The sequence below is a fragment of the Rattus norvegicus genome, chromosome X, assembly GCF_036323735.1.
Source record: "Rattus norvegicus strain BN/NHsdMcwi chromosome X, GRCr8, whole genome shotgun sequence".
NCBI classification, from domain to species: Eukaryota; Metazoa; Chordata; class Mammalia; order Rodentia; family Muridae; genus Rattus; species Rattus norvegicus.
The window spans coordinates 24,733,512-24,757,114 of NC_086039.1; the positions used below are offsets into that span (position 1 = coordinate 24,733,512).

The 23,603-nt window shown below is 45.1% G+C and overlaps 1 protein-coding gene across 2 annotated transcripts in view; it reads left to right on the top strand.

Moving 5' to 3' along the window:
• Window positions 1–690: 690 nt before the first annotated feature.
• The window catches only part of Iqsec2 (IQ motif and Sec7 domain ArfGEF 2), an 82,365-nt gene continuing 59,452 nt past the window's right edge, over window positions 691–23,603 (top strand). Inside the window, exons 1-2 of one of the 2 annotated variants that reach the window (XM_063280304.1) lie at window positions 691–1,656; window positions 23,524–23,553. In XM_063280304.1, coding sequence (XP_063136374.1) covers window positions 950–1,656; window positions 23,524–23,553 — 737 coding nt within the window. In that variant the 5' untranslated portion in view covers window positions 691–949. The remainder of the gene's footprint in view (window positions 1,657–23,523; window positions 23,554–23,603) is intronic. The other variant, NM_001277425.2, reaches the window with a different exon arrangement.

The following is a 23,603-nucleotide window of genomic DNA, read 5'->3' on the forward strand; positions in this document are numbered from 1 at the left end:
TCTGAGCACTTATTTGGATGGAGAATTTAGAGGCTGGCCGAAGGTAAATGCCTGTAGAGTTACCTGTGTGGGGGACAGTGGTGGGGTGTATGTGAGAGAGTTGAATTCCAGGGACTGCCTTGGATAGAGAACTACAGACTGGGTGGGCTGGAGGCTCACAAGGCTAGAGAAACACAGAAGTACAGAGATGGAGTAATGGTCTATAGACTGACTGACTAGTTGTAATGAAAAATCAAGAGATTGTCATGGAGCTGGAAAGAGATAATATGAAACAAGAAGCCAGCTGGGATAGGAATTGGGATATTGAATGGGTTTGGCAGACTGGGGTTGGAAGTTTAAGTTGACTGAGTCTGGAGACTGCCTGGGCTGGGTGTTGTGACGGCTTGGGTCTTGGGCCTTTTGGACCAGTGCATGTTAGAAGAGGTTGGAGGACTTCATTAGGCTGTTAGGTGAAGACCCCAGGAGGGCTGGAATGGAGATACCTCCTGCAGGCTGAGCTAAGGCTGCCATCCAGCTGAGGTGCCAGTGCCTTGGGGCTGGTCCAGCTAGGGTGCTGGTGGCGACTGCAGGTGGGGCGCGCGGGGGCGGGTCGGGAGAGCTGGGTGGGGGCAGGGGCGGGGGGCGGGCCGGCGGCCGGGGCGGTCCCGCGCGGCCGCGCTGCGCAGTGACTCCGCAGCGGGCGGAGCGCCGTGGGCCGCGTCCTTCCGAGCCCTGGCGGTGGCGGTGGCGGTGGTGGCGGCGGCGGCGGCGGTAGCCTCAGCTCCTGCGCCCCGTGCCGCCGGCCCCAGCGCTGTCTCCCGGGCCCCCTAGGGCCCCCGGGCCCCCGAGCCCGGTGCGCGCCCTTGCGTCCCGCCGGCCCCCTCCCCCGGCTGGGCCCGGGGGAGGGTGGCGCCGTGAGCGAGCGGGGACTGGGCTCTCCTGCCCGTTCCCCTGTCCCTGGGCCGCCAGGATGGAGGCGGGGTCCGGTCCTCCGGGTGGCCCGGGATCTGAGAGCCCCAACCGGGCGGTGGAGTACCTGCTGGAGCTGAACAACATCATCGAGAGTCAGCAGCAGCTGTTGGAGACCCAGCGGCGGCGCATAGAAGAGCTGGAGGGCCAGTTGGACCAGCTCACCCAGGAGAACCGCGACCTGCGGGAGGAGAGCCAGCTGCACCGTGGGGAACTGCACCGGGACCCCCTTGGCGCGCGGGATAGTCCTGGCCGCGAGAGCCAGTACCAGAACCTGCGTGAGACCCAGTTCCACCACCGCGAGCTGCGGGAGAGCCAGTTCCACCAGGCGTCCCGGGACGTGGGCTACCCGAACCGGGATGGCGCTTACCAGAACCGGGAAGCTATCTATCGGGATAAGGAGCGAGAAGCTTCCTATCAGCTCCAGGACACTACCGGTTACACAGCCCGCGAGCGCGACGTGGCCCAGTGCCACCTGCACCATGAGAACCCAGCCCTGGGTCGCGAGCGTGGCGGGAGGGAGGCTGGGCCAGCGCACCCGGGCCGCGAGAAGGAAGCCGGCTATTCCGCGGCGGTGGGCGTGGGGCAGCGGCCACCGCGGGAGCGGGGCCAGTTGAGCCGTGGCGCATCCAGAAGCTCCAGCCCTGGCGCGGGCGGAGGTCACAGCACCAGTACCAGCACCAGCCCTGCTACAACCCTCCAGAGAAAGTAAGGAATGTGTTTGCAGCCCCCACCCCACCCATCCCTTCCCCTCTAGATCCCTCTCCAACTTAGCTGGCAGATAAAGTATATGAAGCCCATGTCTGATCCCATTTCCTGCTTCGCCTGTCCCAATCGGGAGAAGGTTCTCTTCAAGCAGCTGACATGCTTTCCCTAGCCACCACACGTTGGTTTGGTCAGATGAGGGCTGGCTGCTTCTTTTTTCCCGGTAGAACCAAGGCCAGTTAGAGACTAAAACAATCCCCACTGCCTCCTTCCACTTCTTCAGCCCCTAGGTGTATCCTCTCCAGAGGATGGATTAAGTAATTTTTAGACAGAGGTGGTATCAATTCAAAACCCCCAAAGAGAGAAACACTCCTACACACCTTTTTTTTTGGGGGGGGGGGGAGTGATCTTGTCTTGAGGCAGGTGGGGACCAGAACGGCTTCTGGCTGCTTAGACATCCCTCTGAGGGGAACTGCAGCACATCTTGGCGTGGGGAGGGGGGGGTGATGGTGGCAAAGATGGGGGAGCAAAGATGGAGGCTAGGCCCTTGGTTAGTTTCTCAAAGTCCAGCTGGTCTCCACCCTTCAAGAAAAACAACACCCATTTAAAGAGCCCTACCAGGAAGGGAAGTCCATAGATCTCCCATCTGTTGGATCAGCTTCAGTTCCTGTGCTGGGGCCTGTGCATGTGTCTGAGACAGGTTAGGAATATTTCCTGAGTTGATGGGACATGGACAGGGTCTACTTTTCCCATGTAGATCCCATTGTGTGCTGTTTGGGATAAATGTATTAGGCTGTGAGTCAAGGGCACAAAGGCTCTCAGGGATGCCCTAAAGGCCCTCCTATTGCTTTGCTGCTATACTGAAAAGAACACTGAACTGGGAGATAGGAGAAGTGGGTTCCCCTTCCAGCTCTGTTGCAGATTGGCTTTGTGACCTTGACTGAGTCCCTTCTGTCAGCCCATCATTTCCCCTATATTTCTTTTAAAGGCAAGGACTGCGAACTGAGATTCCATGGGTATGTTACTAAGCCAGCCACACCAAAGTCTGAAGTCCTTTCTCAAATGGACAGGCTTCCCCCTCCTCTCACAGCTCAGCTGGTCCTACCATGTGCCACAACTAGTGGAGTGTCTCTTGGAGGCTGGGCTGGGGGTGGGGAAGCCTTCTGCCTCAGGAAATCTGCCGGGAGACAGCTCTCTGCAACTCCCCCATGGTGAGGCAGCAGGCTGGGGTGCTGGGTTGAGATGGCTGGGCCCCAGGAGCAGCAGCTGCAGCTTGAGGGCTTGGCTGGGCTCCACTGCAGTGCACCCTTAGCTGAGTGTTGGGGTGGAGGGACAGCCCCAGAATGAGGGGCAGAGAAAGACTGGATGGGGCATTGTGGCCCTTGAGCCTGGTTGCAGACTTCTCTAGAGGGGTCGGGCCTGTGATGGAGGAAGCCTCAATATGTATGGCTCCAGGGAGCAAATCCAGGGACAGAGGGAACATTTCAGATAAAATCAAGAGAACTTTTCAACCTAGCCAGTTGTGATGCAGTACATTGCCTCAAGGGATGGGGGTGATGTCTGCCCCGACTGGTCCAGTTGAAGTCTAAAAGGGGGTCTGAGAGAGCTGGAGGAAGCATATAGTTCCTGATTTGGGCATGAAGCCCAGTGAAAAGATCTGAATCTTTCTCGGTTTCAGAATTCCACTGCTCTCAGTTCTCCACCCTGCAGACATAAGTCTGGATTTCTTGGCTGGCTGGAAGCCGATTTGCCCTTCTGCCATCCTTGCGGGCCTGCTTCTGACTCCTTCCTTCTTTTTGTACACTTTCCAGGTTGCTTGTTGGAATCCCTTGCATCGCATTTCCTACTGGCTAATAAAGAGGTTTAAATAGCACTTTGGATTTCTCTCAACCACATATTAACTGTTTGCCTATTTGTGATTGCTTCCTTTGGACTTCACAGCCAAGCCCACTCAGTGAGCATTAGCAGCTCCATTTCAGAGAGGGAGAAACTGAGGCTTCAAGATGAAGGCTCCTTATTCAAGGTTATGCTACTAGTTGCTAATAGAGCTGGGACTAGAATCTAAGTCTGTCTGTCTTAAAGGCGTGTTATTTGTTTCCTACAGCTAACTACCCCTAGGAATCTTGGCCTCAGGACCTGCTGAGGTACTGAATTGAAAAAAGCCAAAAGAGCCTTAGGTATCTCCAGGTTTTGAACTAGAAGAGATAGGTCTGGAATGAGTGGAGTTGATGAGGAGAAAAGACAGCTATCTTCCTCTTTCCCACCTTCCTCCTTCCCGGGTGTCAGGAGAACCTGTAGCCATTGCTGTAACCAGTGCTGCTGCAAGCGACTCCCCTGCTAGGCCTGTTCTGGGTTTGTAAGGAGTGGGTGAGAAGGCTGCTGTTGGAAGCGCGGGCAGGCAGGGTGGGAGTTCAGCAGCTGAGGCTGCAGCATTGGGGGAGGACAGGCAGAGCTGGTACAGGCTGGGCTCTGTTGGGCCCCCGGCTCCCTCTGGTGGACAGACTAGGAAGACAAGGGCCTGGGTCAAGATGTAGCTTGTTGGGGGCCTGTTCTGCCTCCGACTCAGTTCTCCCAACAGCCCTGTGTGCATCTGTCACTATCATCATGTCACAGCATAAGAAACCTAGGGCTCGGAGCAGTGATGTCCATCAGAGGTCATGCTACTAACACTAACTACTAGCCTTCCTGTGAACTCAGCCTTCTTTGCTTTGGGCATCACCCATCCATGGTCAGATACTTACCCAGGACTCCCACATCCTTTCCCACTGCTCCTCTGGACAGGTTCCAGGATGCCAGAATCTCTGCTGCCAGGCTCTGGGTGTGGTCTTCCTAGTGTGACAGAAAGCAACATGAGTCCCTACCTCCTTCTGGTCACTGGTCCATGAGGATTTAGTTGTTTGCCTACTAGTTGTTGATCCTGACTAACGCTCTGATCTTTTTATGTGGAGCTGTCACCTCCTGCCATGATTTAAAACGAGATATTTTTGTTGTTAAGCTTGGTCTCCCCACCACCGCCGCCCCACACACTACAGTTCTAGCACCTAGAATGATTTAGAGAGGCTAGGACCCACTGCTGAGTGCCCCTTGCTGAAGAGCTCTGTTCCTACATTTTCTGTATAGGCCTAGCTCTGTCTGTGCTGTATGCAGTGGTGGGCTGAAGCCAGTATGCTGGTAACTGTCTCTCCTCGCCTCCCTCCCCCCCTGCCTGTGCAAGCTGGCTCACATTTAGACGCTGAACCTAGAGAACGCCAGCGTGGTGTTCTTGACACCCAGGGCGATGCATGGTCTACCACTTCACTGCCGAACTATCATCATCTGTGTGTGGTGGAGTGTCAGCATGTTCCCCATAGGGGCCCAGGCCACTGAGAAAATGAACAAGTGACAGAGATCCCAGGGAGAGGCTCTGGGGGAAGTCTGGCTCCTTTGGCATGCTGGATTCTTTTTCTAGGGTGCCTCTCTTTCCTTTGAGGAGAGAAACTATTTATTGTCCCCTCCACCATGTTGTGTTGTGAGCATTATGCTGGAATGGGAGAAAATGATAATGTTAAGTTTAAGTAAAATTGGGAGTCTCGCTTTCTCTGTCTAGATCTGGGGCAAGAATGGGGTTGTTGTCATCCACAAATATTTCTTGGCTCTGTTCACAGAGCAGGAGGGGCCACCAGGCTGAGCAAACACCATGCTCTTGGCACTTGCAGAGCCCTCTTCCCACCAGCCAGGAAGACAGGGTTGCGGGCTTAGTCAGGCCATAGACACACTACAGAGGACAAAGTGAGCAGAAAGGGTGGGGTTCCTCAGAGGAAAGAGGGACCAAAGTGAGCAAGGCCACTGTTTGAGGACCTGTGCAGTAGAGGAAGGTGCTTTGAAGAAATGTACATAGTCCCTTGGTGTCCAATTGATGTTCGCTGCCTGTTCTTTCGCTGTCCACCCCCTACCTACTATGGCCTCTAAATTTGCTGGGGGCAGAGTAAAAACCTGGAGCATGGTGAAAAGGCCCTATTCATTGTGAGTCTCAGCTTTCTGTGTGGTAGGCACTATCCTACCACACAGCTTTATATGATGATAGCTAACATTTTTCTAATGCATTTACTGTGTGCTGGACACTTCGTTCTAAGTGTTTCCCATGTAGTCATTCATTGCATCCCTTCATGTAAATGTTATTAACTCCATTTGATGGATGAAGAAACTGAGATCTAGCAGCTTCGGGCAACACAGCCAAGGTCCCTAAGCAAATGCATGGCAGGACTGCAAAAGAGCTAGTTAGGAATCCAGGCGGCTGGGCTCCAGAGTCTGTAGCATTCTTGACATTCTTACCCATTGGCAGCCCCATTTCTTATCTCATTTTCACAGACCCCTTGCCAGGTGGGTGTTACTGTTATCCTCAGATGAGGAAATGGAGAATCAGAGAGGAGCAGTAAACCACTGATGAGACCTAGCATTCTATGACTCTCAATCCTTCAATACACCGTTACCTGCCGTGGGTGGGGTTTAGAAACGTGGACTGTAGACATGACTCTGACTTTCTTCTGACAGAGGTTCACTCTTACAATTATCTGCTGATTTTTACCACCACCGTGTCTTTCTGCTAAGCCTCTGGTTAGCTGGAGCCAAGCCATGTCTGCAGTCTGGCTCCTATGTTTTCACTGTCTTTCTGTTTTTGTCTACAGATTCCCCTTCTTCTCATTTTTGCGAGTCCCTTGTCCACAGACCTAACTGAAACCTCTCCTATGTTTATTTGCTGGTCCTTAATTTTTTTTTTAAATTCTATTTTATGCTTGTGGCTTTTTTGCCTGAATGTATGTATGTGTACCACATGTGTGCCCATGGAGGCCAAAAGAGGGGACTACATTTCCTGGAACTGAAGCCTTGTGAGTTGCAGTGGAATCAAACTTGAGTCTTCTAGAAGATAAACAAGTACTCTTAATTACTGAGCCGTCTCCCAAGCCCTTGTTGGTCCTTCTTAATGCTCAGTGTATCTCTGACCTTTGCAATGAGCAGGTTAGCCTTTTTATTTTCTTTTTTAACCTTTATTTTTATTTTATGTGTAGGGAAGTTTTGCCTGCATGTCTGTGCACTTGGGTACATGTTCTGCTTGTAGAGACCAGAAGAGGTGCATCAGATTCCCTGGGACTGCAGTCACAGATTATGGGTGCTGGGAATTCAACCTGGGTCCTCTGTAAGAGCAACCAATGCTATTAACCACGGAACCATCTCTTTAGCCCCAGCTCCAGCTTTTTACAATATCTTCATAGTTGTTCACATCTCGTGCCTCTAAAACAGTGGGTCTCAATCTGTGGGTTGCAACTCCTTTGGGGATTGCATATCTGATATCCTGTATGTTAGATATTTACATTACAATTCATAACAGTAGTAAAATTACAGTTATGAAGTAGCAACAAAATAATTTTATAGTTGGGGATCTCCACAACATGAGGAACTGTATTAAAGGGTCCCAGCATTAGGATGGTTGAGAACCACTGCTTTAAAAGGAGTTAGACTTAACTGACATGTATTGAGTACAAGTTATATATCTGTGCTTGGTGCTGGGGGCATAACAAAGGAGTGAAGAACTTTGAAGTACTTTGCATAACACATAGCTGCTCAGTCAATTCTGAGTAGACATACGAATGTCTAATTAAGTCCTGGTGAGCTAATGGCCCAGTACCTCAGTTTTTCTTTATTCTGGAGAGAAATGTCAACTTCAAAATTCTCTTGGCCTTTTCCACTTGCTCCCTGGAGGCATTTGGCTTATAACTTTTCTGCCTTTTACCAGTGGTCTCCCAATTCATATAGTGACAGAGAAACAGAATTAGAGGAGACTTTTAGAGATCTACAGGCTGGCTGCTTATTTTTATATCTCCCTAGCATACCATGTCTGTGTCATGTCACATTCTTGACCCTTGGACAAAATCTGCTCTCCTGAGTGAACCAGGCAATCCTGTACAAGGCCTGTATGCAGTTCACCCAAGTCCGATTACAAGTTGTTCATTTATAGATTTTTTTTTCCCATTTCTTTTCCCTTTTTATATCCTTCCAGTCTTTATCGAGAATATACCCCAGGCCATGCACAGCATCTTGGGGGTGAGAATAGACTCAGCCTTTTTGGTTCCTTCCCTGGCAGGAACCAGTATCACAGGGAAGAATGGTGAGTAGATGACTTATTTCCTTCTTGGTGCAGATCTGTTTAGGGAAAGATGATTTGCCAAGTAGTCTAGTTTCCTGCTGGTCTCTACTCTCTCACCAAGTGTCCATTTTTTCTGATTCTTGAAAGCACATACACAGGAAGTCCATCTCAGACACGTAGTAGCTCAAGCTCCTTGCGGCCTAGGAGCTCTGATTACTCCCTGGGAGAATCTGAAGGAAGTAAGATGTCCTGGAATGTAGGCTTTGTGTGAGACTCTAAGCATCATTTTACTTGCAGGAACTGTTCCCCCCCCCCTTCCCAGTAAGATATAGGGATAAAACTGCATTTTCTAATATGTATGATTCATGCTAAAACACCCCCCCACCCTCCTGGCCCCGCATATCAGAAAGTTTCCTGCCTGCTCCTCATGCTCATCAAGGTTCTGATTAGAATGGAAAACAGCTAAAGCTAGACAAGAATAGATGATACTTCCCTGCCCCCTAGAGGCGAAGTGTGACAAACAACATGAAAACAGTCCCATCATATCTTAGCCAAAACAAAGATGGCTAGCCAGTTATATGACTGATTGAGATTGTTCCTTTTATGCTTTAGATGTAAATTCATCCCCACCATCACCGGAGAGGTACCCTACACTCACAGAAAATGCATTTATGTGGCATTCTGTGACTTTTTTTAGACTGTAAGTTTCATTTATTTTTACTTGGCACAAGGAAATAAGAGTGCAGTTGTATGATTCTTGTGCTTTCTTAAAAGGTTAGGATGAGGTCTTACGATCTCCTACTGGATCCTAGGATACAGTGTATTACACTCATCTGAATCAAATTGTCTTCGGGTTTCTATTGCTATGAAGAGACACCATGATCACAGCAACTCTTAGAAAGGAAAGTGTTTAATTGGGGCTTACAGTTTCAGAAGGTTAGTCCATTATTGTCATGGTAGGAAGCATGGCATCATGCAGGCAGACTTAGTGCTGGAGAAGCCAATAGTTCTACATTTTGATCTGAAGGCAGCAGAAAGAGAACTGGCTTGAACTTCTGAGACCTCAAAGCCTGTCCCCAAGTGATGCACCTCCTTCAACAAGGTCACACCTCCTAATAGTGTCACTCACTATGGGTCTATGGGGGCCATTTTCTTTTAAACCTCCACCCAAGCCAATGTTTTCTTCTATATAACTATGTTAGAATCACTGTCATTAGAGACTATGGTGTAGTCCTCACTTACTATGTTCGTTTTCTATTTTATTCTGAAGAATAATAAACATTGGCCATGAGGAAGAATTGTGAATAAATTAGTTATTTTCTCTTTAGGATAGAGCTCATGTTGTTCCCAGCATTGGAAAAATTTGTTATTGTTATATATGATGTGATATACCTAACTGGTACCTCACACAACGGTACATCTGCTGTGTTAGCCACTTCTTGAGTAACCCAATTCAACTGTGCTTGTGAAAATTGAGTATGACATAGCCAATCTCAGCACACAGTATGTGTTTGTTCATTGATACACACTATTACTAATGAGAACTGTGTAAAGCTCTGTGCTATTGAGGGGAAGGAGGAAGAGGCCATGTAAGCACTCTCCACAATTCTAAGGGACAGGTTAATGCAGTGAACGTTTGTATGTCTGGTGCACGCTGCACCTTGTGGCCTTCGATGTATTTGCGATGCACAGTTCTGGGTTCAGGGTGCAGAAAGCAATTGTGGAAACAGATGAATCCAAGGTGGTATTCGATGTGATATTGCCAGAGAGATGGACAGGAAGTACCTAACGATTGGTATCTACCCAGACCATCAGGGAAGGCTTCCTAGAGGAGTTGGTCTCTGAATGGAGGCTTAGAGGACACGTTGGAGTTTACTAGGTGAAAGAGGACTATGTGCATGTTGCTGGGAACTGGGGGACAAATGGGAGGTTAAGGAAGGAATATCAGCCTAAGTAAACTTATACATGAAGTATGTGCAAAGAGAAGGAAGACTTTTATCAGTCAAACCAAACTACAGCAGCAACTGAGAGACAGGGAGGTTTATCAAAGAGGAAGACATCCTGAAGGATTGATCAGCCTAAATCATGAGGACATAAGAACTTTAGGGTTTTAGGCTAGGGAGAAAGGTGTCCTTTGCACAGTGTATTGAGAGTCATATTTTGGAGCAATCTCCCTAGAAGTGCAGGCCATAAGATAGATTTGAAAACGTCTAGTGAAGAAGTCACATAACAGTCTAGATGAGAGACAGTAAGTTCTGCACTCCTTTTCACAAAAGACAAGATATAGAAGCAGTGCAGATGCCTATTAACAGATGAATCAAGAAAATGTGTGTATATAAACAGTGCAGTTGTATTTGACCCTAAGAAGAATTACTGTTATTTGTAAGAAAAAAATGAATAGAACTGGAATCATGGTAAGCAAAATAAATCAGACTCAGAAAGACAATTTTGTATGTTTTTTCATATGCAGAATCTACACTAATATCTATCTATAGATAGATGAGAGAGAGAGAGAGAGAGAGAGAGAGAGAGAGGGAGAGAGAGAGAGAGATCTACGTGGGGTAGGGAGATGGCATAGTGGGTAAAATGCTTGTGTAATTGTGAGTACCTGAGATAGAATTCCCAGCACCCACTAAAAAGCTTGGTATTTGGTGCACCCCTGTCACCCCAGTGCTGGGGAGGTGGAGACAGGAGGATTCATGAATGTTGTCAGCTAGTCAGCCTTATCAGTCAGTGAGTTCCAAGTTCTGTGAGAGACCCTGTCTCAAGGATAAGGTGAAGAGCTGTTTTGGAAGACACTCAACATCAACCTCATGCATGCCCACACACACATGAACAAGAGCATACACCATCATATATGACATGAAAGGTAAAATGGGACTATTTGCCAGGAATAGGACCTCCAGGGACCAGTGGAGGGTGGAGAGAAAAGTAAGAGAGTGCATTGGGGGGACAAATATGAGCAAAGGACAAAAATACATGTGCGAATATTATATAATGAGTCTTTAGTCCCAGTACTCTAGAGGCAGAGGTAGATGAATCTCGAGTTCCAGGAGAGCCAAAACTATATAGCTCTGTAGGTTAAAAGAAAAGAAAGGAAGGAAGGAGGGAAGGAAGGAAGGAAGGAAGGAAGAAAAAACAGCACAATGGAACTACTTTTAAAAAGAAAACAATTTGTTGAGATAGTAGATCTCATTAAAAGAAAAAGAAGAAGAAAAAAAAAGACCTGCACACTTGGGTGCCAGAGAGAGAGAATAGTAATGACAATAAATTCTTCAAGTGCCATCACAGAAGGGAACAAGGGAACAGAGCCCGCTGCAGCCTAGAGATGTGGCAATCAAACAGGATCTGAAAGGGTTGTAAATGTCAGGTGTTGGAGCTGGAAGGGCCTGAAGTGTGAGGTTGAAGGAGGTTTACTTTACAGGCGAGAACACCGAGACCAGAAGAGACAAAAGACTGGTTATGGCCATCTGAGGTGTGAGTGGGGGAGAGCATTCCTGACTGGAAGAGTCTCTCTAGTATTGATGCCAATGTTCAGAGCAGCTTCCCTCTAATGTGCTGTTTCCTGCACTAAGGAAGGTGAGATTGTTTTGTGTTCTACTTCTAGAAAACCCAAATGAAAGAAAGAAGAAAGCTAGGACTCCAAGAGATTGTTGGGGATGAAGCTTGAATGGTGGACTGGGCTTCTGCTCCAATTTGGTTCTTTAGGACCAAACTTTTTGCTACTGGGTTTTTTTGTTTGTTTGTTTTGTTTTGTTTGTTTGTTTGTTTGTTTGTTTGTTTGTTTTGTCTTGCTAGGATTTGTTTGGTGTATCTGAGGCAGCTCAGAGGCAATTTCTGGCTTGATAGTTGATAGCCAGGCTTGGCCACCCCCATGTTCCCGTTTCAATTTTCATATAAAGTAGGCTGTGCTTTTGAGAAAGACAGACTCATGTTTGAATATAAACTCTGCTTCAATTTGTCGATAACCTCAGTGAAACCATTTTCTGTTTTCTAAGCTTTTATTTCCTGGTCTTTAAAATGGAATAACAATGCCCGCTGCTCAGCATTAACCGAGATCATTTGACTTGCAGTTTCTGATGCTTGTATGTGCTCAGTAAACAATCATTTTCGTTCTCTTTCTGAAATCTCCTGTGGGCAGTGATTTGAAGGATACAGGGCTAGGCTAAGCGTTGCTTTTCCTGAAAATGGTATATTTTTTCCTGGCTAATATGGGGCTGTCATAGTTCATTGTGTGTTTCTTTCTGCCTCAGCCACCAGTTAACTTGAAATATAGCTTGAATATCTGTTTTGATCTCTCTCTCTCTGTCTCTGTCTCTCTGTCTCTCTCTCTCTTTCTCTCTCTCTCTGTCTCTCTCTGTCTCTCTCTCTCTCTCTCTCTCTCTCTCTCTCTCTCTCTCTCTCTCTCTCTCTCTCTCTCCGATCTTCTTATTTTTTGGTTCAATTTCTTGTCTGTCCTTATCTGTGCTCTTGGAATAAGAAACTTTAAATCCTTCGTGACTCAGGCAGGTATAAATAATAGCTGAGTATAAATAGTTGGGTAAATGGAAGGCTGAAGGGGTTTGGAATGGTCATGGTGATGTTTGAAGAGGCTGAGCTAGGTTGAAAAGGCATTGGTATAGATGGTTGTAGGGAGCAAAAGTATTAGTTTAGAGCAGTGGTCCTCAACCTCCCTAATGCTGTGACCCTTTAATATAGTTCATCCTGTTTTGGTGACCCCCAACCATAATTAACAGTATTTTCATTGCTACTTCTTAACTATAATTTTCTACTATTGTGAATAATAATGTAAATATCTATGCTTTCTGATGGTCTTAGGCAACTCATGTGAAAAGGTTGTTTGACATCCTCCAGGGAGTCACAACTCACAGGTTAAGAAGCTGCTAGTTTAGAGTGTCCAATCCTGTACCCACCTCTCTTGCTTCTGCCCTAAACAGAAGCAAACACTGGAGACCAGAACCTCATATCAAGAGAATCAACACAGTCTCTGCTTGGTATGTACAGCATGAAAGACAGAGATCCCAAAAAGGAAAGGGACTTGATTTAAGGATTTTAAAAAGCACACCAGTCAATCAAGGTGGCACCCAGCTCAGCTGGAAGGCTGAGGCAGGAGGATTACTTGAGCACAGAATTTCAAGACTAACCTGGGCAACACTATCAAGACCTCATCTCAAATACAAGAGAAGCAAGGTCAGCACAAATCAAAGCAATGTATATATTCAATATTTTTTATTTTTAACTGGCAGTAATTATACATGTTTATTATACATAGTGTGGCACATTAATATATGTATACAATATGTGATCATCAAGTCAGGGTACTTATTAACCTACTCAAACATTTATATCTCTTTGTATTGGGAACACTAAAAACCCTGTCTACTAGCTCATTTGAAATATTGCAGTAGTTTTTATCAAGCATCCTTGTCCTTCTGCCACACCTAGCTGTTTTATTCAGACAGGATCTCATGAAGTCTAAGGTAGCTTTAGACTAGCTATATACCTGAGGCTGACCTTGAACTCCTGTTCCTCCTGACTCCAGTACTGAGATTATAGACAGGAGCTCCCATGCCTAGCTGTATATGGTCACTTTTATCATTTAGCTTTTCTGATAGTAACTTCATTTCTCTTTTTTTTTATTATTATTATTATTATTATTATTATTATTTGTGTGTATGGGGGAGAGAAAGGGGGAGAGGGAGAGGGAAAGAGAGAGAGAGAGAGAGAGAGAGAGAGAGAGAGAGAGAGAGAGAGAGAGAGAGTCTTACTAGGTAGTTACACAGGTATGGAATTTATGATCCTACCTAGTCTGCCTCCCAAGTGCTGGGATTGTGGCCATATGCTACCAGGCCCAGCCAGTGAAAAAAATTTAAATGTTGTTTTCATCCTGAACCACAATATGCATACAGAAAAGTGCTCATATCACAAATGGTAAAAACCATGCAAACCAAACACTGACTTAACCAGTAATCAGATCAAGATCTGACTCTCAGTTTACTTGGTCTTGGGAAAGCTTTCCAATGTGAAGGTCTTGGTCTTTTCTTATTTTATGGTTTTTGTTTTTTAAAAAAACTTGACATTTATTTAGTGTGTGCACGTGCACACACATGCACATGAACACAAACAGCATTTTTTATGGACGTTAGAGAAGAACCCAAGGGAGTCTGTTCTCTTCTCCCACCATGTGGGCTCTAAGTACCAAACTTGGGTCATCTGATTTGGCAGCAAGTGCCTGTACCAGGTGAGCCATCTTACTACTACCCTACATTTTTTAGCATGCACTTATCTGTTACATTCTTTCTTTGTCAGCTCCCTCCACTTCATTTTCTTTTTGCTTTCTTTTTCTAGCACGTTGGTAAGTTGGATATTGGACATACTAGATTGATTTGCCACGTACCCTTTTCTCCTATTCTCTGCCTTACAGACTATGAATGACTTAATATAAATTCTTACTCTCTGTATGTCCAGAATCGCTTGTCCACTTGCTGCTTTTATTTGGTGATTCAACGGGGAGCTGATTGTTATAATGGATGTCTTTCAAAAGCCAAAATGAAAAGCAGTTTATTTGGGGACCACTAAAATGTCACCATTCCTCAGAGCGTAATTCCTTTCTCCAGGAGCCCTATGACATTTTGCCTATGTGAAAATGACAGGCAGCTTGTGTTCTGAGTCCAGTACTTAAAGTGGCAAGGACGGAAGGGAAGATTTTGCTTACGATAATGATGATGACGATGGTGATGATGATGATGATTGCGTGCGCACGTGTGTGTGCGCATGTGTGCACGTGTGCATAAGCACTCATGTGTCATGGTGCACAAGTGGAGGTCAGAGCACAACTTTCAGGAGTCAGTTTTCTCATTCCACCGTGCGGAGTCTAGGGAGCAAGCTCAAGTCATTAAACTTGCATGGCAGGTACCTTCACATGCTGAGCCATCTCCCTTAGCCTGAAAGGATTTTGTATGTTGTCAGTTTATCCCCTGTCTTTTTTTCTTTTTCTTTTTTTTTTCGGAGCTGGAAACCGAACCCAGGGCCTTGCGCTTGCTAGGCAAGCGCTCTACCACTGAGCTAAATCCCCAACCCCTATCCCCTGTCTTTTGCCCCCTAGTTATGTCTATTTTTTCTTGATACATACCAAGGCTACATCTGGAATCTCTCTCAGCCTCTCCTGGCCCAAGTTGCTCCCTCCTTAACAGCATTCCCCTCTGAAGTTTTCTTCGAGATCCTTCAACTCCTGGAGTCCTCTTTTTAACTTGTTTTTGCTTTCAGAAACTTGGTGAAATCTCTTCCTCGCTGATGCTACTCTCCCCCCCTTTCCTGATATGATCTCATAGTTATACTTTATTTTATTCCTTTACTTGTGTTTTACTACAGTTCTGGAGGAAAGGCGGTACATATTTATGCTCTTGAGTTATAGGCCTTGGCTCCAGCTAAGCCTGATTTAAACTGGAAATATTAGTAACTCCACATTCTCAGTAGCCAAGCTTGGATGACCTCATCTTGACCCTATGTTATTGTTGGTTGAAGCCAGCGTCATGAACATTCCTTTAGCAGCCCTGGCACATCCCTTCCCCCAACCTCCTCTACCTAGACCATAGCAAGGAGCATCGGGTGAAGAACAGATACCTGGGCTCTGTCCCTGTTCTGGCTATTGCGTCCTTAGGAAGCCTTCAGACCTTCTCCTTCACCTCCCTGGGTGCTCTGTCTGTGACTTGATAGGCTTCTGGTCTGCTGTGAGCAATCACTCCAGGATTGGCTAAGTGCTTGGAGAGCAGCCCATCTTTACCCTGGCAATGAAAGCAGGCAGGCCAGAGATGATCCCTAAGCATACTGGAAGGGGCTCAGAGGCTGAGTTTAGAGTTGCAACAGAAGACTTGCTCCAGCTGCCTACCCTTCTGCAGGCACTGCTTCATCTTGGCTGAACACTTACTCCTGAACCTCCAGCAGAGAAATGTAAGACCAATAGAACCAATTCCATTTTCCTGTTCCTCTTCATTCATTTGCAATATTTGTACCCCACCACCACTTTCTTTTTTGTGTGAACCCCTTTTTGCCCCTTCTAAAAGTGCTTGTTGTAGCTGGAGAGATAGATGGCTCAACAGTTAAGGGCCCTGGCTGCTCCTCCAGAGGACCCGAGTTCAATTCCCAGCACCTACACGGTGCTTACAACCCCTTCTTCTGGCCTCTGAAGGTACCAGGCAGGCACGTGGTGCACAGACATACATACAAGCAAACCACTCATACATATAAAACAAAAACAAATTAATGTAAAGTTAAAAATAAGTAAAAATAAAAGTGCTTGCTAAATGTTTCTGGTTATAGGATGTCTTGGGCTATGCTATGGGAGGGGAGATAGGAGACAGGGAAGGAAGGCAGGTCAAGTCTGCAGGCTAGTATGAGAGATGAAGTGCCTCTTGGCTCTACTGTGACAGAAAGGAGCAAAAGTTGTGGCAGTTAAAGAGGCATTTGGTGTGCGCGTGCATGATGACACATGCTGACTCAGGAAGCTGAGGCAGGAAGTTGCCCACAAGCATTCAGTGCATAGCAAAGTCCTGTCTCAAAAAACCCTAGCAATCAGTCAAGTACAGATTTTAAACTCAGATTCACCACTTATTAGTTGGGCAATTGTGCATGAATCACATTGTTCCACAAAGCTTCAGTTTCTAAACCCATATGACGAGAACAACTACCTCGTACAGATGTCAGGATGATAGCTTGAGTCCCAGACCATTGTAAACACGTAATAAATAGTGGCATTGTTAGGGTTTGGGTTATTGTAAGTTTGGCTATGATATAGGCCAATAATGCCTGCTTATTATATTTATTATGATTATATAATACTTATTTATGATTAAAAGGAGGCATATTTTGTGTGAAGCCTCCCTAGAGCTTCCCAGCAATTATAGGGCAATGCTGATACTCTGTTACCTAGCCTTTAAGTCTCTGGTTGTAGTCTTTGTTTTTCTCAAGATCTAAATATAAAGTGATCTTTGCCTGTTTAGTTCTGGAACATGACATTTAAAAAGTGATAGCCATGAGCTACCTGGTGAAATCGTGTCTCAGAAAAATAAGAATAAATATAGACAAATATTTAGTCTAAGGTTTGAAGCAATTGTTACCATCACCACCATCACTATCATCATCTTTTATTATGATTTCAGACTTGTTCAGAGAGTTATGGTGAACAAGGACTATAGAAAACCTAATGGCCAGTGACATTCTAGAAAGAGCCTTTATACATATGTATTTTTTTTCTCTAGAAGCATTTAACATCTTTCTCTTTAACCCTCAGTATTCTGAAATGGCATACCTACATATCTTGAGGTGGGCCTCTGTTTTGTTGCTCTGTGGCCTTTCATTCCTTCAGTTCTGGGAAACGTTCTTATACTGTGTCGTTGAGCATTTCCGTCCTGCTGTTTCCTCCAGCTTCTATTTCTGGAGCTCCTCTTGTTAGATGGAGGAATTCCTCAATTAATCCTCCAATTTTCTTATCTTTTCCCTTCTGTCATTCTCTTTCTTCTGTTATTTTCTTTCCTTTTATTTTCTAACCCCAGCGACATTTTTATTCTGGCTCTCACTATTTTCTTCTTTTTTAAAAAACATTTATCCAGTTTATTTTTATTTCGTGTGCATTGGTGTTTTGCTTGCATGTATGTGTGAGTGTGTGACTGTGCGGGTGTCAAATTCTTGGAGTTACAGACAGTTGTGAGCTGCCATGTGGTTGCTGGGAATTGAACTCAGGACCTCTGGAAGAGCAGTCAGTGCTCCTAACCACTGAGCCATCTCTCCAGCCCCTCACTATTTTTTCACTCTTCAGATTTTTTCTATTTTCAGTGTCTTTGTTCCTTTCAGATTCCTTCTTAAGTTTGTTTTCTTTGTCCATCTGCCTTCCACGTTGGTGGTCTTCCTCACACAGCTTTGCAGCATACAGTCATCTTTGACTGCCTAGAACTTTGTTTCCTTTAAAAATAATGAATTTTATTAAGGTTTATTTAATAGAAAATAAACTTGGGGTCTGTAGCAATGGATCAGCAGTTAAGAGCACCTGTTGCTCTTGCAGAGGACTCGGGTTCAGTTCCAACATCGACTTGGCAATTTATTACCATCTATAACTACAGTTCCAGGTGATCCAGCCTCTTTCTAGTCTCAGTGCACACACAGCGCTTATATACATGTAGACAAAACCTTCATATGTATAAAATACAAATAAATAAATCTTAAAAACAGAAACCCTTACGTGTCTCTGGATGCTGCTGCTTTGAAACTAGCTCCCATGACACTACACAGGTGCACCTGACTTTGCTGTTAGAAGCAGGAAGTTAGGGTACCAGCATTTCCTAAGGAAGATTCCTTTGCTTTTAGCTCCGTTTCACCCCATCTGCCAGTGCACCTGGTGTTCTCAAATGCAAAGCCTCCGGTTGCTGGTCTGGTGCTGGGAGTGGAGAGAATCTGACTGGACAGCATTGAGGACAGCTTTGCAATCCACTATTTTTAGCTTTATACCTCAGTCTGCCTTCTGAGGTGTCCAGTACCTGCAAATCCTCAGCACTGAAGGTGTTCTATAAGCTGAATACTTTACTTCTGGTCAGCATCCTGGACCTTCTCTTTCTGTCTCTTTCTGTTGTTTATTTACTCACATTTTGGTAGGATTTGGGAACAGAGACAAATCAATTTAATCAACTCATTGTGTTTAGGTGAATATTTCTTTTTTCTTTTTATTCTAGCCAGCTGCTAGTCATCTTCCATGACTCATATAGGTACCATATCCTCCAAAGAGTTTATGTTCATGTTCGTAGGGTGGGTTAAGGGACCCTTCTCTGTTCTCCTATGATATCCTCTATTTCCCTCTCAGCCATTAATGTTCTGAAATTGCCTATTTCAGGCATGACTGAGACCCATCTAATAGTGATCTGGACCTATGCCTCATTTGCTCCCATAGCCCGAGCTTGGGATCTGGTTCATAGAAGTACAGAGTGAATATGTGCCACTGGAATGAATGAATGAATATAGACATAGCTAGAGGGAATGATTATCTAGAAAGAGAAATAAGTTGGGTGCAATTGTACTGATACAAGGTTAGTTTCTTAAAAGGCATGTGTTGCTTTTAAAGCTGTCTTCAAGAAAGTCTTCCTAAGCACAGTTTAAGCCAATGCAAAAATATACCTGCTTCCATTCTGTACATTCAGAGGATACTGGACTATATCATGATTACTCAAAATACTGGTAATGAAGAATATGCAGTTATGTACGGAAACATGTAAAGGAAAATGCAATAAAAATCATGTAATGCAAAATCATTTTTAACTACTTGAAGAAATGCAGAGACTAAAGAGATAGAGCAACTGTTCAGAGTTGTTACTGCCTCTGTGTTGTAATTCTGCATACTTTTCTCCTTTCCTTCCCAAGGTTTTCATGGATTTTCTAATGCAAGAATGCATTCAGTGCACAGGTTTTAAAAAGCCATGCAGAACTGAAGATCAGTGTACAGAAAGACCTAAGAATGAAATACCCCAATGGATAGTCTGAGAATCAGTGCATTTGCTTAGCAGGGTTTGAAGTGGAAGGTGCACTGGCCATAGATCGATCCTGTAGGTCTTGGCCTGTGGGACATACCTGGATTTCAAAGCAGGACTTAGCTAAGGAAACAAAAAGACGAGGTTCTTGGGTCTCAGTTTACTACAAATCACAATGTCATAGACTGCCCCAAGAAACACAGGTCTGGATTCCAAACTTCAGAGATTCGTCCTCACAAAGCAAGTATCTGTGAGGCTATGGCCATTAGGACCCCATCCCTTCTAGACTATACTCTGGGTATCTGAGGTCCCAAATTTCCTGTCTAGATTTCTCAAGCTTTTAGGAATTGTATTGTCTTATTATCAAAGTCTATTCATTAGGCCCAAGGGTAGCCTAAGGAGCAAGGGAGGGGGCCACAAACAGGGTATGATATATGGGCTGGTATGCATGTGTATCTATGCACACATAGATAGACAGACAGACAGATAGATAGAAAGAAGAATGGGCAGATAGGTATTTCCTTCTACAGACATGAGTAAGAAAGTAGAATGTGGTCCCTGGGTCTTTGGTCCCACATGTGGACAGCTGAGACTAGTTGATAAGAGAAATAACACTAGAGTTTGAAGAGAATAAATTTTTTTGTTTGTTTTCGAGGCAGGGTTTATCTCCATAGCTTTGACTGTCCTGGAACACTCTCTCTCTCTGTAGACCAAGCTGGCCTCCCAAGTGCTGGGATTAAAGGCATGTGCCACTACTGCCTGGCAGAAAGTAGATGTTTTAAAGCCTAAAGAGTGCTTAGAACTCAACTAACACAGCTCCATCATTTTACAGATGAGGAACAAAGGTTCAGAGAGGTGACTTACCAGAGTTAACACTGCCTACTACAAACCAAATCATAATACATCCTAACTTCCTACCACTTTATACTCCCTCTCAGCAAAATGGTGGCCTAGGTTCATGAAGTAAGAAGCAGATTGACCATTGTTCAAGGCAAAAAGGTGCCAGATCACTCTATATTGATGTTTGTTGTTTTAGGTTTTCTATTGATGTGATAAAACCTTTTGGGAAGAAAAGGCTTAATTTCAGTTTATGCTTCTACACACAGTCCATCACTAAAGGAAGTCCTGGCAGGAACTCAAGGCAGGAAGTGACACAGAGGCCATGGAGGAATGCTTTTTTCTGGCGTGCTCCCCCTGACTTGCTCCCCCTGACTTGCTCAGCCTGCTTTCCTATACATCCCAGGACTACCTGCCCAGGAGTCGCACCACCCCTAACAGGCTATGCCTCCATATATCAATCATTAATCAGGAAAGTGTCGGGAGGGGGGAGGGGGATTTTTGCCCGGAAACCGGGAAAGGGAATAACACTCGAAATGTATATAAGAAATACTCAAGTTAATAAAAAAAAAAAAAAAGAACAGAAGAATACACCCAAAGCCAGCCTCTAGTATTTACATCCACAAATCCTCCCACACATGGGCATACACACGCACACACACACACACACACACACACACACACACACACACACACACACATAAGAAAAAAAACATATTTTTCACACCAGTGGTGGCTCAACTATATTTATTTCCTTTGAATAGGTGGCATATGTAATAAAAATTAAACAAAATCACTTTTATGCTAAGTTTACCTGCAACTTTTTATTCTACCTTTCAGCTTGCCCACTATCTTTCACCAGAAATTTAAGAAAATATAGTATGAGATTAATTCAAAACCTGGCCCAGGTTCTTGGAGAAGTGTATCGAGTACCCAGTCTTCCTGTATTGATAAATAATCAGAGGTCATCATATCTATTCATTCATTTATTCATTCTTTAAAGCAGTGGATGTCTACTATGTTGTAAAAAGCCTTTGCAGAAGCTAAGGGATGCACAGGTAAATAAAAAAGATGCATTCTGATGCATCTTGCTTTTAAGGGCTTAATATTATTGTTTTCTCATTTAGTATCATAGATTAAAAAAGAAACTAATCTAAAATTAACTGGAGTTTTCCTCTCATTGGAGAGAAAAAAGGATGTGTGTGGGGAGAGAGAGAGAGAGAGAGAGAGAGAGAGAGAGAGAGAGAGAAAGGAAAGTGTCCCATAGACTTGGCCTACAGGCCAATTTAATGGAGGCATTTTCTCAGTTAAGATTTCCTCTTCCCAAAATGTCTAGGTTTGTGTCAAATTGACAAAAACTGACCAGCACAATTGTTATCCATATACAACATACTGAATGCTTAGTGATAGACCCTTGAGGTGGGACGCACCCTCACTTTGGATCTTATGGTGCTATATTCTACCAAAAGAGGAAGAATTAGTCCTCTGTGAGAAGACTTGGCTAATACACTCTGCATCAGGACTTGGGCATCCCCTCCAACCCCACTGCCATCTTGAGAAGTATAACACGTCACAGAAATACTTTGGAAGCAGAAATACTATAAATGATACACGGTAGATGCTCATTGATTGTTGTTGTTGATGATGATGATGGTGGTGGTGGTGATGATGATGATGCAATTGAACTCCTTAAGCAGGGAGTTGTCTTCCCAGGTTAGAGCCTAGGGTATGGTCAACTGAATAAAATGCGTGCTGGGTTTTGAGATGGGTGCTTGTAAGGAAACCAGACTCTCTGGACAGGGGATTAGTATTAGAGATGCCAAGGGTTCTGGCTTCCATTCTGTAAGCAGCTGGGGAGTCATTGAAGTTTGGCTAAATACTTGATACTTGAGAATAACTGAGCTGGAATTTGGAAGCTGTCTTGTGCAATGGAGAGTTTTAATAATTGCAGTAAAGTCTGCTGTGGCCTTGATTCTCTGTTCCTTTAAGGGGACAAAAAAGACAACTGTTATCAGCTGAACATGCACCAGGTGTCAGGCACTTTAAGCCTTAAAACCATTCCATGAAGGGAGGGATTCTCACCACTGCCCCATACTGCCCCATTTACTGAGTGAAAAAAAAAATCTGAGGTTCTTAGCTAGCAAGGTGACTTCTTCAGGATAATGTGGCTAGCAAGCAGTCAGACTCACTTAGCACCCTAGTAAAGACCCTGATGCTTGCCTGCCCTACCTTGCTGGAGTGTGTGTGTGTGTGTGTGTGTGTGTGTGTGTGTGTGTGTGTGGCGCGCGCGCTCGAGTATGCTCATTCTCTCAACAAATGCTCTTTTAAAATCATCCTCTCAACATAGATATGGATAATATCCACAAGAAACCTAAGAATATATCTTGGCTCTCTCAGCTGAAGACAGAGCCTCATGTATTCATCTCTGTGCCTTTTACAGCTCAGCCTGAGAGAGGACCTGAGGTGTGGGGTGAAGAGGGAGGAAGACTACTTTTCATACTCTCGAACTTCCAGGGTCCCCAGTTTTCCTTTCTCTCCTCTTCTGCTCCCAATACAGTAGCTTCTCTGTCCTAGCCTCCATTACACAAGTACATGTGCATACATACATGCACACATACTATCCATGTGACTAATCACTTGTCCAGGCATGTGTGCCTATACAACACATACTCTTCTCAGGGAGGAGGAGTGAGAAGGGAGAGGAGGGGGCCTGGTTTTGCTCATTTCCTGGCTTTCCACAGAGCTGGCCCTCACTCCATTCTCTTTCACTCTTCTTTTGCATCTGGGGCCATGCATAATGAAGAAGGCAGTTCAGTACAGTAGAAAGGAGCCTAGCAGCTGACTCATTTACCCTCTCAGCTTGAGTCTGTTCCTCTGGAAAATAAGCAGGTCGGACTAGGCAGTTGGCAAAGCCTTTCCTGTCTTGTTAATAATGTCTGGCATTTGCTTGGTTCCAAAGAGCTTAATCATCCCAACAATTCTGTGAGGATCAACCTTGTATTACAAATGGGGAAACTGAGGCTCAGAGTCAGAGAAATGAAGTAGCTTGCCTCAGTCATAGGGATGGTAAGTAGTAGAGACAATATCTGACCCTGGTTGTCTCTGGCTGCTTCTCAAGCCACACTCCAAGGAAAGCCACACTCATTATGATCGCAGCTAGTTCTCTGACCCCAACACACCTTCAATGGCCCTTTGCTTGTTCACCTAGCCCACCAGTCCTTCTCCCTGTTGCTCCAACTAAGCACTCATCATCATGGTCTTTGCACTTGCTGCTCTCCATGCATGAATGGAACATGTGTGTTTGTGTTTTCAAAACAGACAGTGGGCCTTAACGTGGTTTTAAGGGGAAAGAGTGGTGAGCCTATATTGACCATTGTTTTTTTTTCCCTGTTTCTCTTTCAGATCTGATGGTGAGAATTCCAGAACAGTCAGGTCAGTACCTCGTTTCTTTAGTAGTACTTGGGGGGGTGGGGCTGGGCCTG